Below are 14,649 nucleotides of genomic sequence, written 5' to 3'. Positions count from 1 at the left end.
AAACGCCCTAGAACTCAAGAACCAATCAAGCCCACACCCGGACTCAACCTTTTTCTCAATAACTTCGGCCTAGCTTCTCTTGCTTGGCTGCAAGCTAGGTATCACGATGAAAATGTTTCAGTCTATTTCCCAATAGTATGTGGCTTGGCTTGTGCGCCTATTCTGAGTGTAGCTTCCCAAATTTGCATTTTTCCGAGAAGCTATTGGCAAGTCCCTACACCATCGGCCTGCACAAAAAAGGGAAAAAGAAATAGTCTTTTTGGGCCTTCAATAGAGGACTTTCCGATTATCCGTTTGGCCGGAAATATTTACGGAATCTAGGTAGCTGTTAGTATAACTCACTCCCGTTCAAATTTCAGGCAAAACTGATGAATGACGAGCGTGCACTCACTGTTTCCGTGGGATTGCGCAATCTGCCCGTGTCCGACCTGAGATGCACATCTTTCATATTCATCTTATCCTCGAGGATTTCGCCTCGCGAGGGTCGCGACATTTGTTTGTTCTTATTGACTGGGTTGGTGAAGTCCAACAATGTTAATGAGAATGTTCAGTAGTTGTAAAGGAGAGAAATTGTGGTTGGGGAATTCTTTGTAAAACCCATGCGATGAGCGATTGTGGTCAATCTGGTCATGAGGATCTGTGTCTAGACAAAATTTCCCGTTCTCATCAAAATGGAGCGTCACGCAAGTCTTCTTCAAGTCCAACTTCACAACACCATACGAAGATATACGGTTTTTATTAGTTACTGATGATGTATGCTTTGGTATGCACTCGTCCCGACATTGCGCAGGCAGTTAGTGTGGTTAGTAGATATATGGCGCAATCACGATAAGAGGCTTAAAGTAAAGCAACCTTTCACGTCAAATAATAAAAGGAAGGGATCTAACGGCATCCAAAGTGAGGCTTGCCGTTACTATGGAAAGCAACGTGGCAACACCTGTTGCAGGGTGCGAACCGGAGCATGCGGGGCAATGAGAGATGAGCTTGAAGATACTAAAGTAAGTGGTTGCTTTTATTATTGCATTTGTCTATTTTTCCGTATCTTTCTTCTGAGCAACAAATTTTGTTTTTTTTTTTCAATGTCAATCAAACAATCAATCAAAGTTTATCATACCTCGGAAATGTTATAAATGCCTTATCAAACTAGTAGATATGCCGAACGAGTGGATCGGGTTGGGTTGGATTATAAATGATCCTATCTAAATTGATCTATATAATCGACCCATTTATTCCAATATAAATTTCTCAACCCATAACCAATTCATATCCGACTTATATTGCTAAAATACTTCAATATTTAATCAAATCTACCATGAGTTTTGTACATAAGTCACATGCACTCAACACTTGTTATGTTCTTTTCCCATCAAGTAAAGATACTCGGCTCTTTCAGCTACGGTGAGATTATTGCTATAGATGCGCATGTCATCATTAGCATATCTCCAGAGCTTATTAATGGGACGTGCCGTACTTGTAGTTGCCTGTAGATGTTCGTATAGGTAGAATAACATTGATGGACAAACCTGAAACTAAACGCAATGAGTAGTCTGAATGTAGAGGAATGATCCGAACCCAACAAAATGACATTGTGTCCTTAAGACAAATTTGTCCCCTCAATCGATACTCAAGGGTCTTGGACAGTTGCCTCCCAGGATAGAATGGATTGCCTTTCCTCTAAAGCGGTACTTTTTCAGAGGAAACCTTCGAACGCACTTCGTAGAATAATCGCACAAATGATAAAAGTGAAATGAGAATGACGAAAAATGGCAGTAGCGTCTAATTGGACGGTCAATGCTTTATTTATAGACAATGATGCAAAGAGTTACGAACTAAAGGTTAAGAACATCGACGAAGAGTCACAAATCAGTATAGTTGATGAAGGGTTACGAACCTTCATGAAGGAACACGAACCGAACAGCTCTGATGAAGGGTTACGAACCTTCATGAAGGAACACTAACCGAACAGCTCTCTTTATTTGAACAAACATGTTCATTCAATCAAATAAAAAAATTTCTGAACAAACATACATGTTCGGACATGTCCATTCGAATTGTGTTCGTTCGGTTTAAAAAGAATATAATAAATAAAACTGATAGGTATATAAAAAAAATAGGAACACGTGGACCCGGGCCGGCCGGTGGCGGCGCACGTGTGGGCCGGCCGGTGGCGGCGCACGTGGGGGCCGACCTAATTAACTTTGCTTAGGTTCTCTCCCTTCCACAAAAGTGGGGTGCCCTTTGGGGCCCAAACCCATTTGTGAGGTTTCAATATTTAAACCCATCTTCCATCTACTCTTTTTCCCATGTGGGACTCTCCATCCTTCATTTCTCATTCAACTTCTCATGGGACTTTGGTACCAACCTGACTGGCATTCCCAGTTCACCACCTGCAACTCCTCTGAAGCTCGCCCTGCTTTTCAACATTCTCGGTCTTTAACGAGCAGACCTGCCAAAGCTCAGTGCGTCTTTGATCAATGCAACTTGTAAAGGTTTTCTGGAGGTAATCCTCCAGAACGAGTCTTAAGTCCATGCGTATTTTGCCAGGGGTTAGCCTCTAGTCTTGGGTTCTTAAACCTTTGCAACTCTGTCCCCTTTCTTCCATTGTCCACACAAATATTTGAACATAAATTATCATCGATAGCGAGAAAAATTTTAATTGATTAATTATTTCAAGCAATATAAGTAATCGTTTTTAGGAAAATCTTTTTTTCAGATTATTCATTTTTCTCGAATCAAATTGAGCCTAAAATTTGAAACATGAAAAGAGTTGCGATTTCGTGGTGCTCTGCGGTATGGATTGGAGCTTGAACAAAGCGACAGGGCCACTTTTATATACCAAATGGGAGAGGTCAGCAACCGTCTTTGAGAAAGTGTGGTATGAAAGATTTTGTCTTTTTCATTCTGTTTAAGGAATTTTATGTCTTGATTTCTTAAATCGTGTAACCCAAGTTCTGATTAGCAACGAAAGTTATGTTATTCCGACCAAAAAAACAATAAAAAAATGGAATGGTATTGCCGATGGTGCATCTATTTTTGTTCCAAAAACAAAATCATGCTCTACCTTTTCCATCTTAAAAAAGTTCTGTGGTAGTCATTCCTTCACTGTTTTTCTCTTGCTGGTTGATTTATGTTGATGTGGATCTCAGGATTGCTGATAAAGACATCTAACTTACTCGTGTCGTATTATGATTCGCTCAACATTATTATGTGATGCCAAATAGGCGCCACATCAAATAACATAAAGAAAACAAAATTGAGAGAGAGAGAGAGAGAGAGAGAGAGAGAGAGAGAGATGTGGTCCATCGTGCGGCCATAGCCCGTGATCTCTAGCTCTAAGGTTGCGGCAATCAAGGTTTTTCAAGCTCAAGCCTGCGGGACCATAACCACTCGCATTGGTCTATGGCCACTGTATCTTTTCGCTCGATGAAGCTCGAGACAACCATGGTCACTTGATTTGAGCTCCCGGTGCGGTCATGGCCACTCAATTGGTGGTCTGGTCGTGTATAGGTACCAATCATAATCATTGTATAGTCTATGGTGTTTTATTGGGTTTTCTTCGAGTTAACCATTTCCTTTATTTCGTTTATATTGTATTCAAATTTAAGAAATCTCACCGCGGGATTTAAAGAATATCTAAGTGAGATTTGCTTTCTAAATTCTTATTGAAAGCAGATAAATAATTTAATCGGCTTTTTTCAAGAAAATAGAGGGCAAAGAAGGCACCGTCTCTTTTTGAAGAGAGATAGAGCATCATCTTATAATTTCTCAAATAAATATATTTGGAATACGAAATAATAATTGTTATCTTGTGTCGCTTGAAATGAAACATATATAACAAGAACAAGATACCTACTTTTTTATCTCCTCCCTTGTTAAAGGACCCAACGAATGCAAGTACTTTTAAAGTCAAAAAAGTGATTGCCAACAAATGCACAAAGACAGTCAACAGTCCTTTCAAAAACCTTTTTTTTTTTTTTTTTTTTTTTGTAGTTTCTTGTCGGACATCGACATGCCGGGACACACTTCAACAGCAATTCAAGATTAATTCCCGCAAATCTTGTACTTCAAACTCATAATCTGTCTCAGTCCCCATGGGCCTTTAGCCCATCAACCCAAGCTTTCACGCAAGGGACAAGCTAGGCCTTTTTGATGGCCCATCAAACCCAAATGTGTTACCTCACGTGACTGAGCCTCCTTTTTATAAGAAGCCTTCTCTTGCTTTCTCTTACTTTCTCTTACTTTTTTTGTTACATGGCCGACGTGGGACAAGGAAGTGCACAGGCAGACATAATTCCTTCTAGAGCATTATTATTTAATTCTCTTAGTAGGTCATCCCTCCCTCACAGGAAGAGTTCATGGTCATGAAACTACAAAAATTTTAAGAGAATTATTATATAAATTCATTCAAGGGCTTTTTATTTATTTATTTATTTGTGACTTTAAGAAAATAATAATTTATCATGTATATATATAAATATATATTTAATATACAACGTATCTCAACGTACATGAATTCTCTATTTTTTGAGAATTCACGTGTCATGTCGTGCTGTATTGCATATCGTGTCCCGTGTCCGTATAACAAGATTCCTCACACCAGAATCGGATTTGACCCGGGAATCCACATCTGAAAAATTAATGGGGTCCCTTTCCTTAACTAGAAACTTATCTCTATAAAGTCTTTGTTGAAATATATGTGAACCACTATTGTTGTCCTGCGGGTACACAACATCGATTCGTTGCAGAGACTGACAGGACAGAGGACACGTCCATGGCAAAGAGCGGTCTTGTCTTGTACGGTTCGCTGGTTCTCTGGTGTTATTCTTTTGTGTTGACCAAATGTGCTCCTGAAAGCACTGGTTAGTTACGTCCCCTGAATTCAATGGCACTTTCCCTTCAAAAACACTATTCTGGGTATGCCTCTATGTTCCTCTTTATCCTGATAGGTCACCGCTTTTTTACCTAATTTATTAACGGGAAGATGTAATTAATAATTATTAGACTCTGACCAAACAATTATTATCATATATGTACTTTTAATTCGTCTACTACAATCTTTGAACTATTCAAAAATATTCGGTGCAGAGCTTGAGAATGTCCCCACAAGCACCTATATCAAATTGTCAACTACCCTAAACTGTTGTAAATATGTTATCTAGTCCATAACATTTCAATTTATTCAATGGAGCCTCTCAACCGTCCTTGATAAAGTCAAGTCGATCTTTCGATACAATTAACGAATTTCCGTAGTTACACTTGTTCCCAGATTTTAGAATATCTTTTCATGAAAAATAAGTGATTTGAAAAATATTTTCTAAAAATTCTCATATAATTCACTTACAAAAATGAACAAAAGAAAAATCTTCTTATCATTATGAAAAATGCTTACCCACAAAATATTATCGATAATGAAAATATTTTCATCGGACTAATTATTTCAACAATCAACGACATGTTTCAACTAAGATTGCTTCCTCTGATTTCTTGACATCATAGGTCTCCAACATTATTTACTTCGATTCACCTGCCGGTGTTGGATTTTCGTATTCCAAAAATTCAAGCAACTGGGGACATAAAGACTGCTCTCGATTCTCATACATTTCTCCTCAAGGTACAAAAACTGAAGTCGATCGTAAGCATGATATTGCCTTTGTCTCTCTCTCTCTCTGTACTCTCATCAATTTGTCTCGACAGCATGTGACACCGCGAGTCAGTGGTTTGAGCCCTACCTGGAGTTCCTTTCCAACCCATTCTTCATAGCTGGAGAGTCCTATGCGGGGGCGTATGTGCCAACTCTAGCTTTTGAAGTTGCGGAGGGTACGCGTTCTTGCAATTTTAAGTACCTGATTTATTCGACTGAAAAAAAATTAATTGCAAACATAAATTCTTTAGCAGGTATTGATGCTGGAGTGAAGCCAGTTCTCAATCTCAAGGTTCATTCTCTAGGCATTAGATTGTCAGATTGGATGCAATGCTTCTAATATATTCTCATTGGTAATGGAGTCGCCGATGAGGAATTTGATGGCAACGCCCTCGTTCCGTTTGCACATGCGATGTGCCTGATCTCAGATGACCTGTTTGAGGTGGAGTAGAGCCTCTTTTTGCTGCTGTTTTACGCATGAATATCGAGCCTTTTCTTGTGAATCCTTTTGTTGATAAAGCTTGCGCTGTTGTTTCCTTGTTCTAATTGGGAGGGCCAAGAACTGACTAATGCATCTAGCATGTGATTAAATTAATCGAGCAGCAAAACTGATAGTGCTATTTTGCTGGAGGTTAACAGCGTATGCAAAGGGAATTACTACAGGCCCCGCAGTTCAACTTGCGATACCAAACTCAGAGAAGTTGATCTGGTGCGTGTCACAGCTGCCCCTTTATCACTCACTGACAATGATACTGAATGATTTTGGATTAAATTTCTCCTAACACTCAAAGAGTTTTAATTGATCCCAGGTTTTAGATGGTTTAAACATATATGAAATCCTAGAACCATGCTATCATGGGTCATCAACGGGGACTGTTGTGGCTAGTAATCACAGGTTACAAGCTAGCTTTAGGCGATTGGGAGAGACTGAGCGGCTTCTTTCTGTGAGAAAGAGGATGTTTGGCCGTGCCTGGCCTCTGAGAGCTCCCGTGAGGGATGGACGTTTTCCAACATGACCACAGCTTCTCAACAGCATCGGTGTTCCATGTATGGTAAATATTGTATCAAAGACAACCGCAAGTTTGCCTTGATTAAAAGTCCTTACTTAGAAAGTATTTCTGCATGAAACTGTATTGCCTCATGTCGTTTTCATAAGCTTATTGCATTTATCGTGGATTGGAAATGCTTTCTTTCATATTGTGCTTTTCTCCTTCTGCTGGATATGAAATTTCAAGGACTGAGAAAAATTCGACGAATATAAAATGTAACCAGAACATAAATTCTTATGCAGAGGTAAAAATTAGTGATCCGACTCAGTGAGCCCTTTCTTCTGTGATTCATTTTGCAATTAGTTGGCACAATTGAAGATCATTCAATGATCAAAAACCTCATATATATACGTACTCGATCATTCAATTAACTTCGATGTATCTCTATGACCGAATGCACAATCAATGCAGATTGCATTTGCGGGAAAGCTTCTTCTTGTGACCTCATCTGATGTTTAGCTAACTCTTAATATGAACTTTCTTCATTTGCCATATCAAATTTTGGCTTAGTGGCCACGCAACAGTCGGATGCAAATTAGGCCACCTGACGAATATAGAAGAAAAAATTAATGCAAGATTAAGCCATCTAGCGTATGGGGGGTCTCTCAGGATCTTTGTTTTCTAAATGAGAAGGTGATTTGATTCGATTCGCTTTTCTTATTTAGGCCAAAATATTCGATTCGGTAGTCGGGGCATATCTTGTCAGAAGCTTTGACTCGGAAAGCGCCATTTTCCCCCAACCTTTTCTGGGTATGACAAGGTAAGAAGGAAAACGTAGTTAAAAGTTGTTGCATTGCTGAGGGAATCTTATTCTGTGTTTTACTTTCAGATTTGACTGAGAAGATTAAGGACATAAATTGTTGCCGAGTGACTAGACGCACACTCTCTTCGGTCAACACACAGCCAGATTCGGTTTCCTGACGATTTTTTGGGGTGATGTGCCGTCGATCCTTCACCTTTATACTTTCCGAGTTTGGAAATTTACTAATGAAAGGTCAACTCCATAATAGAAAGCAAGATCCATTGGGATACGCCACTGCAGGTCGCTATCGAATTGAATGAAATGTAACTCATGCTGGAGTCTACACCATGCATGTCGCATGTTCCTAGCACAATATAAATCCCAAATATGCTAATCTTTCCAAACATGCAGTGTGTATCTATAAAAAAAAAAAATAATGATAGATTAGACTGCCTTAAAGTAGTCTTAGGCTACTAATTGCTAGATACGGGACAAGGATACCCCAAGTGTTATAATTTTCGTATGATGCTCATTTAAGTGCCATAACTTTTTTTTTCTTGACTACTTGAATGCCATAACTTCTAAATAAAGTTTATTTGAGTGTGATAATTTTCAATCAATCATTTGAGTATCATAATTTTTTAAGAATATTCACACGAATATTGAAAATCTGACGTGTAGCACCTATTGTAAATGTTTTTAAAAGCCACGGCACTCAAATGATCGATTGAAAAATATAACACGATTATGTAGTGTCCTTTTCCCGCTAGATCATTTTCAATACATCGATGAATCATGTGGTCAAAATTATGGATAGGCTGCATTTATCATGGATTGGAGTTTTACAAGGCACAATAGGCGGAAGAGGTGACCAAGAGGATTGAGCAAGGTCTGGGGTTTCTATAGTATAGAATATTCCGAGGTTAATATGGGAAATGTGTACTTTCGTTTTGAAAAATTCCTGTAATAAATGTGTAGGTGGTAAGAATGGAGATTTGATTTTTACTGTATTAATAGGTGATATGCGGTAATAATTAGGAGGACTCAACTATAAGCAGGAATACCCTTCCTCATTTATATCATCATGCAAGTCCAACACAATAAGAAGCAATAGAAACATTCTCTCCCAAACACTTCTCTCTCCTCCGCTAGTTTAAGGAGTGAACGAATCAAATTGGTGACACAGCATATATTATCAGTGACTCTCAATAACTTGTCTACCTTAGTTGGCAAGAAAAGAAAAGAATGTATTTGGGATATGAAATATTTTATTCTATTGTATATTATTTAGTACGAATGAATAAGGGAATATATTTAGTTTAGCATTTTCTTTTCTCCCATGTTAATGGACCCAAGAAGTCCAAATGCGTTATCTTTTGATAAATTATTACATGATATATAAATCCAGATCTTCTATATCAAAATTATTCGAATCATTAAGATTGTGGAATCCACGTGATCAATGGTTTAGATAAACTTGGTCCTTATGATATTTAATCATGCAATTCTAGTAGTTCGCTCCTTTTCCCGGTTCGACACACCCAAATGAAATTTAACACAGCCGGACAAAATGGCAATAAGAATCTGATAAAGAATTACACAGGATTTCCATTCGGGTATATATATATATATATATATATATATATATATATATATATATATATATATATATATATATATATATATATATATATATATATATATATATATATATATTAACAACTCAGCCGCGGGAAAGGGAATAAATCTTTGAGATGGCGTCTGCAGTTGTCAGTTTTAATGGACATACCAAAAACTCTACCGCGTTTTATCTTGTCCTCCCCCATCATTCCTTACAAGAAACGACCCTCTAGGGCAAGTTGCGCACGTGCCCATATACGGTGTCTCTTTCCTTGACTCGGAATTTATCTATATAGGTAGTCTTTATTCCAATGGATCAATCACTATTCCTGTTTGGCGTGATATTGAAGATCGATTCATCACATAGACGGAGGACAGGGCATTTCCATGGCAAAGAGCGGTCTTGTCTTGTACAGTGCGCTGGCACTCTTGTGTTCTTGTTTTGTGTTCACTCAGTGTGCTCCTGAAAAAGCACCGGTTACTCAGCTTCCTGGATTCAACGGCTCTTTCCCTTCCAAACACTATTCTGGGTACGCCTCTCTATTCTCATTTCCACTCGAAGTTCACTGCTTAACGTCATTTGTTAATGTCAAGGCAGTAGAGAAAAGCACTATTCATTGGGTTCGGGTTTTGGATGAAGGTATGTGACGATTGGTCCGCACCATCGGAGGCACTTATTCTACTATTTTGTGACGTCAGAAAGGGACCCTTCCAAGGATCCGGTGGTTCTGTGGCTAAATGGAGGACCAGGGTGTTCGAGCTTTGATGGTTTTGTGTATGAGCATGGTATAGACATTTTGTTATCCACACTCATGTTGACTCATTTTATTAAGATTCAACTGTTCATATCGCCACCAACCCTAGAAGAATCATTCGTCTGTCGGGGATTCTAGACCATGAACTTCACTGGAATTTTGTTGTTGTTTTGATAAGTTCATAGGTTGATGATGGGTAAAAGTTGTGTAACCGGTATGAGAGATGATCATCTGATTACCATATCTCTCTTCACTTTTCTACATAACTTTTCCACATCTTGTCGTAATATGCGGATTCAGATTTGCGTTCACTACGTAACGCGACACGCAAGCTTTCTTTTTATCGCACTGTAGGTCTCTTGAGCGACATTTTGACTGAAAGATTCCCAAAAATTGTAGTTATATGAATTTGTTATCTTAGGAAAAATTTTAGAATAGACTTCATTTTGTTTAGACTTAAACTTGACCACGCGATGTTCTACAGGACCTTTCAATTTTGAAGCCGCAAAGAAACAGAAAAGCCTACCGCGACTGCATTTGAATCCCTACAGCTGGTCCAAGGTCGAAACCTAATCATAGATTGGTTAAAATGATTTTCGATAGTACAGGAAAAAGATCTGAAGTAGCAAAACATAAGATGATATTCCCCTTGTCAACTATCAATGACATGCTTTAACTAAGATTGCTTCCTCTGATTTCTTGACATCATAGGTCTCCAACATTATTTACTTGGATTCTCCTGCTGGTGTGGGATTATCGTACTCCAAAAATTCGAGCGACTATCAAACTGGCGACATAAAGACTGCTCTTGATTCTCATACATTTCTCCTCAAGGTACAACAACTAAAGTTGATCATACATATGATATTGTCTTTATCTCTATGCGCTCTCATCAGTTAGTCTTGACAACATGTTGCATTGTGAGTCAGTGGTTTAAGCTCTATCCGGAGTTCCTTCCAAACCCATTCTTCATAGCTGGAGAGTCATATGCAGGGATCTATGTGCCAACTCTTGCGGTTGAAGTAGCAAATGGTACGCATGCTTCCAATTTTTAGTACCTTATTTAGGATAAAAAATCTAATTGCAAATATAAATCCTTCGGCAGGTATTGATGCTGGAGTGAAGCCCATTCTCAATCTTAAGGTACATTCTGTAGGGAATCAGATTGTCAGATTCGACCAAATTCTTAATTGAGTTTTTTTTTGTTTTTGGTCAAATAACATAATTGAGGTGACAGGGTTATATTGTTGGTAATGGAGTCGCTGATGAGAAATTTGATGGCAACGCTCTCGTTCCCTTTGTGCATGGGATGGGCCTGATCTCAAATGACCTGTTTGAGGTAGAGTGGAGCCTGATCTCAGTATTTGCTTACTCAATCTTCTTCCCAATGGTTGTGTGTTGTTTCCTTGTTCACATAATTGTTGGTTTGGAGATCAAAAGGCTAATCTCGTCCCCTGGAGACCAATGACCGACCAACTTACTGTTCTAATTGGGAGGGACAAGAACTACCTAATGCATCTGTCATGCAATTAAATTAATCAAGCAGTAAAACTAATGTTGTTATTTTGCAGGAGGTTAACAGGGAATGCAAAGGGAATTACTATAACTCGTCCAGTTCAACATGTGACAGCAAACTCACAAAAGTTTATCAGGTGCCTGGGACAACTGCCCCTTTTATCACATACTCTCCAAGATAGTGAATGATTATGATTCAATTTCTCCTAATGCAAGAGTATGATCGATCCCAGGTTATTGTTGGTTTAAACATATATGACATCCTAGAACCATGCTACCATGGACCGTCAACGCGGAAGGTTGCAGCTAGCAATGATAGATTACCTGTTAGCTTTAGGCAATTGGGAGAGACTGAGCGGCCTCTTCCTGTGAGAAAAAGAATGTTTGGCCGTGCCTGGCCTCTTAGAGCTCCCGTGAGGGATGGACCTGTTCCAACATGGCCACAGCTTCTCAACAGCGTCAGCGTTCCATGTACCGTAAGTCTCTGCACATTGCATCTCTTTATCTTTTATTGATTGTCTACTTTCATGAACCGTAAGTTTACCTTGATTAAAAGTCCATACTTAGAAACTATTTCTGCATAAAACTCTACAGCCTTGTGTCGTTTTGGTTATCTTATTGCAATTGCTTTCATTACATCAATCTGCGTCCATGCACATTGCTTGCGGTGTGTTGTTGATCCATATGCTGTACTATTTCAGCATTTTAACATGTTTGTCATTCTTTAGTTCTTTCAGTAATTGGTCACTTCAGGTACAGTTGATTATTGTTCCATTAATCGGTTTATACAGCACCCTCATCTAGGGGTTCTCGTTGATCTTTTAGTTTACTCCGTAACTCGTCCCCAGTATCTATTTCACTAGATCACCACTTAAGAATTCTGAACTGCATACGCATTTCCAGAATGATGAAGTTGCGACCGCATGGCTGAATGATAAAGCAGTCAGGAAAGCAATACATGCGGAAGAGGTTTGGTTTTGCAAATATCATTAGTGACTTGCAACTTTCCTTTTCTTTTCGGTTTGTTGCTTATGTGGTCCTTGAACTACAAACAGCAAAGTGTGGCCGGCGCTTGGGAGTTATGCACAGACAGAATATCGTATAATCATGATGCTGGAAGTATGATTAAGTACCACAGAAACCTCACTTCTAGGGGGTATCGAGCACTCATATTCAGGTAGAAAAGCCAACTTCAATGCTATTTAGTATCAGCGCTTTATTAGCTTATTAAAAGATGCGTACTTACAAGCTTTTGTATTAGAATGGTTGTCTTGCGAAAAGTTGTCGTATTTATTACTGTCAGATCGCGTAAATATGGTCGAGATATAGGGAAGAGAGACATAAATTACTCTGGCAAGATGACCAAATCCCTCTCCACCAACTCGAGAGGTTTATCACGTATAGTTTAACGACCTGCCCTAAATCCACCTGGGGTCGAGCCTCAGGTAGGAGCATTTGCATTACTTGACAACTTCTCTCCAACTTTCGAGTTGTCGCTCCTCCTCGTACTTGTAATATGCTTTTCTACACCCAAACAGAATGCTGATGTCTAAAGATTTCCTGGCAGGCCACTGTATTCTCGTGCCTGTTTTTGATGGAAAGATGAACACACTGATGAATGGAGATATAAGAAAGCTAGGCCCTGAACATGCTAGGTCTAAGTCAAATCGAAATTCAGACACGCTAATAGTGAGTTATAACAGGAAAAGTCTCAACATCAAATTCAAAGATTCCAGGTCGACTCGTTTGCTCGTGACACTGATTTTTAGAGGAAAGTGAAGAGCAATTCGACTGTGTGCCTTTCTTGCAATTAAATTCATGGATCTGAAATGCACTGACAACACCTATTCAGAAGATTATATGCGTCGCCGGTGTACATTGAATTTTGGAGATATATGAACAATACTATGCTGGTCCTGGAACCTACATGTGGAGGCTTTTTGTGAAGTTTGACATTTAGTGAGACGCTAAGTACATGTGGGAGTAACAAGAAAACTACTCTAAATTGCTTTTGGACTAATTTCTTTATACATGTGAGTCTGTCCACGATTCCTGGTCCTGTTTCCTCATCTACACCACGGAGATATTATGACATGTAGTTGCTGATGTATCGCTGAACTTTTGGCCAATTTGAAGTTGTCAATCACGTGTAGTGATGAACTTTCTCTTCTTCAGTTACTGATGGGATTTGCAACTGTTTTGCTTGTGGCAGTGGTGATCATGATATGTGCGTTCCCTACACTGGTAGCGAAGCATGGACAAGGTCTCTGGGTTATAAAATCGTGGATGAGTGGCGGTCTTGGATATCCAATGAACAAGTTGCCGGGTACTTTATCCTGACCCTAAACAGTCTGAAGACCTTACTTCCTTCTCAAAATATTAGGCCATTATTGCGAACTCGGGGTTGTGATTTTCAACTTAATATGGCTGCAGGTACATTCAAGGATATGAAAACAACCTCACCTTCTTAACCATCAAGGTTTGCTGCTTTGCATATGCATTCTCCTGCAGTATGTCAATAAGCAGGAACGATATTTGACTCGCTTGTATTTCTTGCGGTTTTTCTTTCATTGGTGCAGGGCGCTGGACATACGGTCCCAGAATACAAACCTCGAGAGGCATTGGATTTCTTCAGCCGTTTTCTAAGGGGAAAGCGGATATGATAGAAGAAAAGATTGCTTTCCGATGGAGAGTGGAGAGATAGAGAGATTCAGAGAAATACTTTCTTTCATCTTGCGCTGTCCTCCTTTCGCTCGATATGAATTTCGAGGACTTCGATAATTTCATGAACTTAAAGATGTCACTAGAACATAAATGGTTATACAGGGCATTTCCCAGCATCAAAATGCGTAGCTATTGTTCCTGTGAAGCACGCTCATCTTCGAATCACGAAAGCATTGACCGGACCTGAAAACTGGTCTCGAACAAATTGGTGCGCGCCACTTCGCTTGGATTGTTTTGGTAGTACGTTTAGCGAGCTAAATTTGAAGAAGATTCACACAATGTGATATTCAAAATGGAAGGAAACAGTAAATTTGCAACTTTAAAGTGGAACGGAAAAGAAGGCAAATACTTGCGGTCACTAATAAGCATCCATCTCTCTTCTTGGCGCATGAGGAGGACTTCCCGGCAAAGTAACTCCCGTTATAACTTCACGCGAGATCTTGTTAAATTTTAAAGTGCAACTTAAGAATGGTAAATAAATATGGGAAAAAGATCGGAAAACTCAGTAAATAAAAGAAAACCAAACTTGGTAAGTAGAGCAAATCAGAGTTGCTAATCCAAAATTAGTAGGTAACTCAATTAAAGAAAAGTAGACAAGTCACC

General features: G+C 39.1%; 1 protein-coding gene and 1 pseudogene across 1 annotated transcript; both read left to right on the top strand.

The window, feature by feature from the left end:
• Positions 1 to 971: 971 nt before the first annotated feature.
• Positions 972 to 7,149, top strand: LOC125313984 (annotated as a pseudogene).
• A 2,136-nt stretch (positions 7,150 to 9,285) lies between these two features.
• Positions 9,286 to 14,010, top strand: LOC125315915 (serine carboxypeptidase-like 20). Its single transcript, XM_048282246.1, has 14 exons — positions 9,286 to 9,582; positions 9,693 to 9,838; positions 10,292 to 10,368; positions 10,519 to 10,641; positions 10,737 to 10,839; positions 10,913 to 10,950; positions 11,045 to 11,146; positions 11,379 to 11,459; positions 11,556 to 11,798; positions 12,226 to 12,291; positions 12,378 to 12,499; positions 13,535 to 13,648; positions 13,756 to 13,801; positions 13,902 to 14,010. The coding sequence occupies exons 1-14, from the start codon at positions 9,440 to 9,442 to the stop codon at positions 13,983 to 13,985; spliced, it is 1,488 nt and encodes a 495-aa protein (XP_048138203.1). The 5' UTR covers positions 9,286 to 9,439; the 3' UTR covers positions 13,986 to 14,010.
• The last annotated feature ends 639 nt before the right edge of the window (positions 14,011 to 14,649 follow it).

This window comes from Rhodamnia argentea, chromosome 1, assembly GCF_020921035.1.
Source record: "Rhodamnia argentea isolate NSW1041297 chromosome 1, ASM2092103v1, whole genome shotgun sequence".
NCBI lineage: Eukaryota > Viridiplantae > Streptophyta > Magnoliopsida > Myrtales > Myrtaceae > Rhodamnia > Rhodamnia argentea.
The sequence above is the reverse complement of the archived record's forward strand: the minus strand, read 5'-3'. Positions and strand labels throughout refer to the sequence as shown.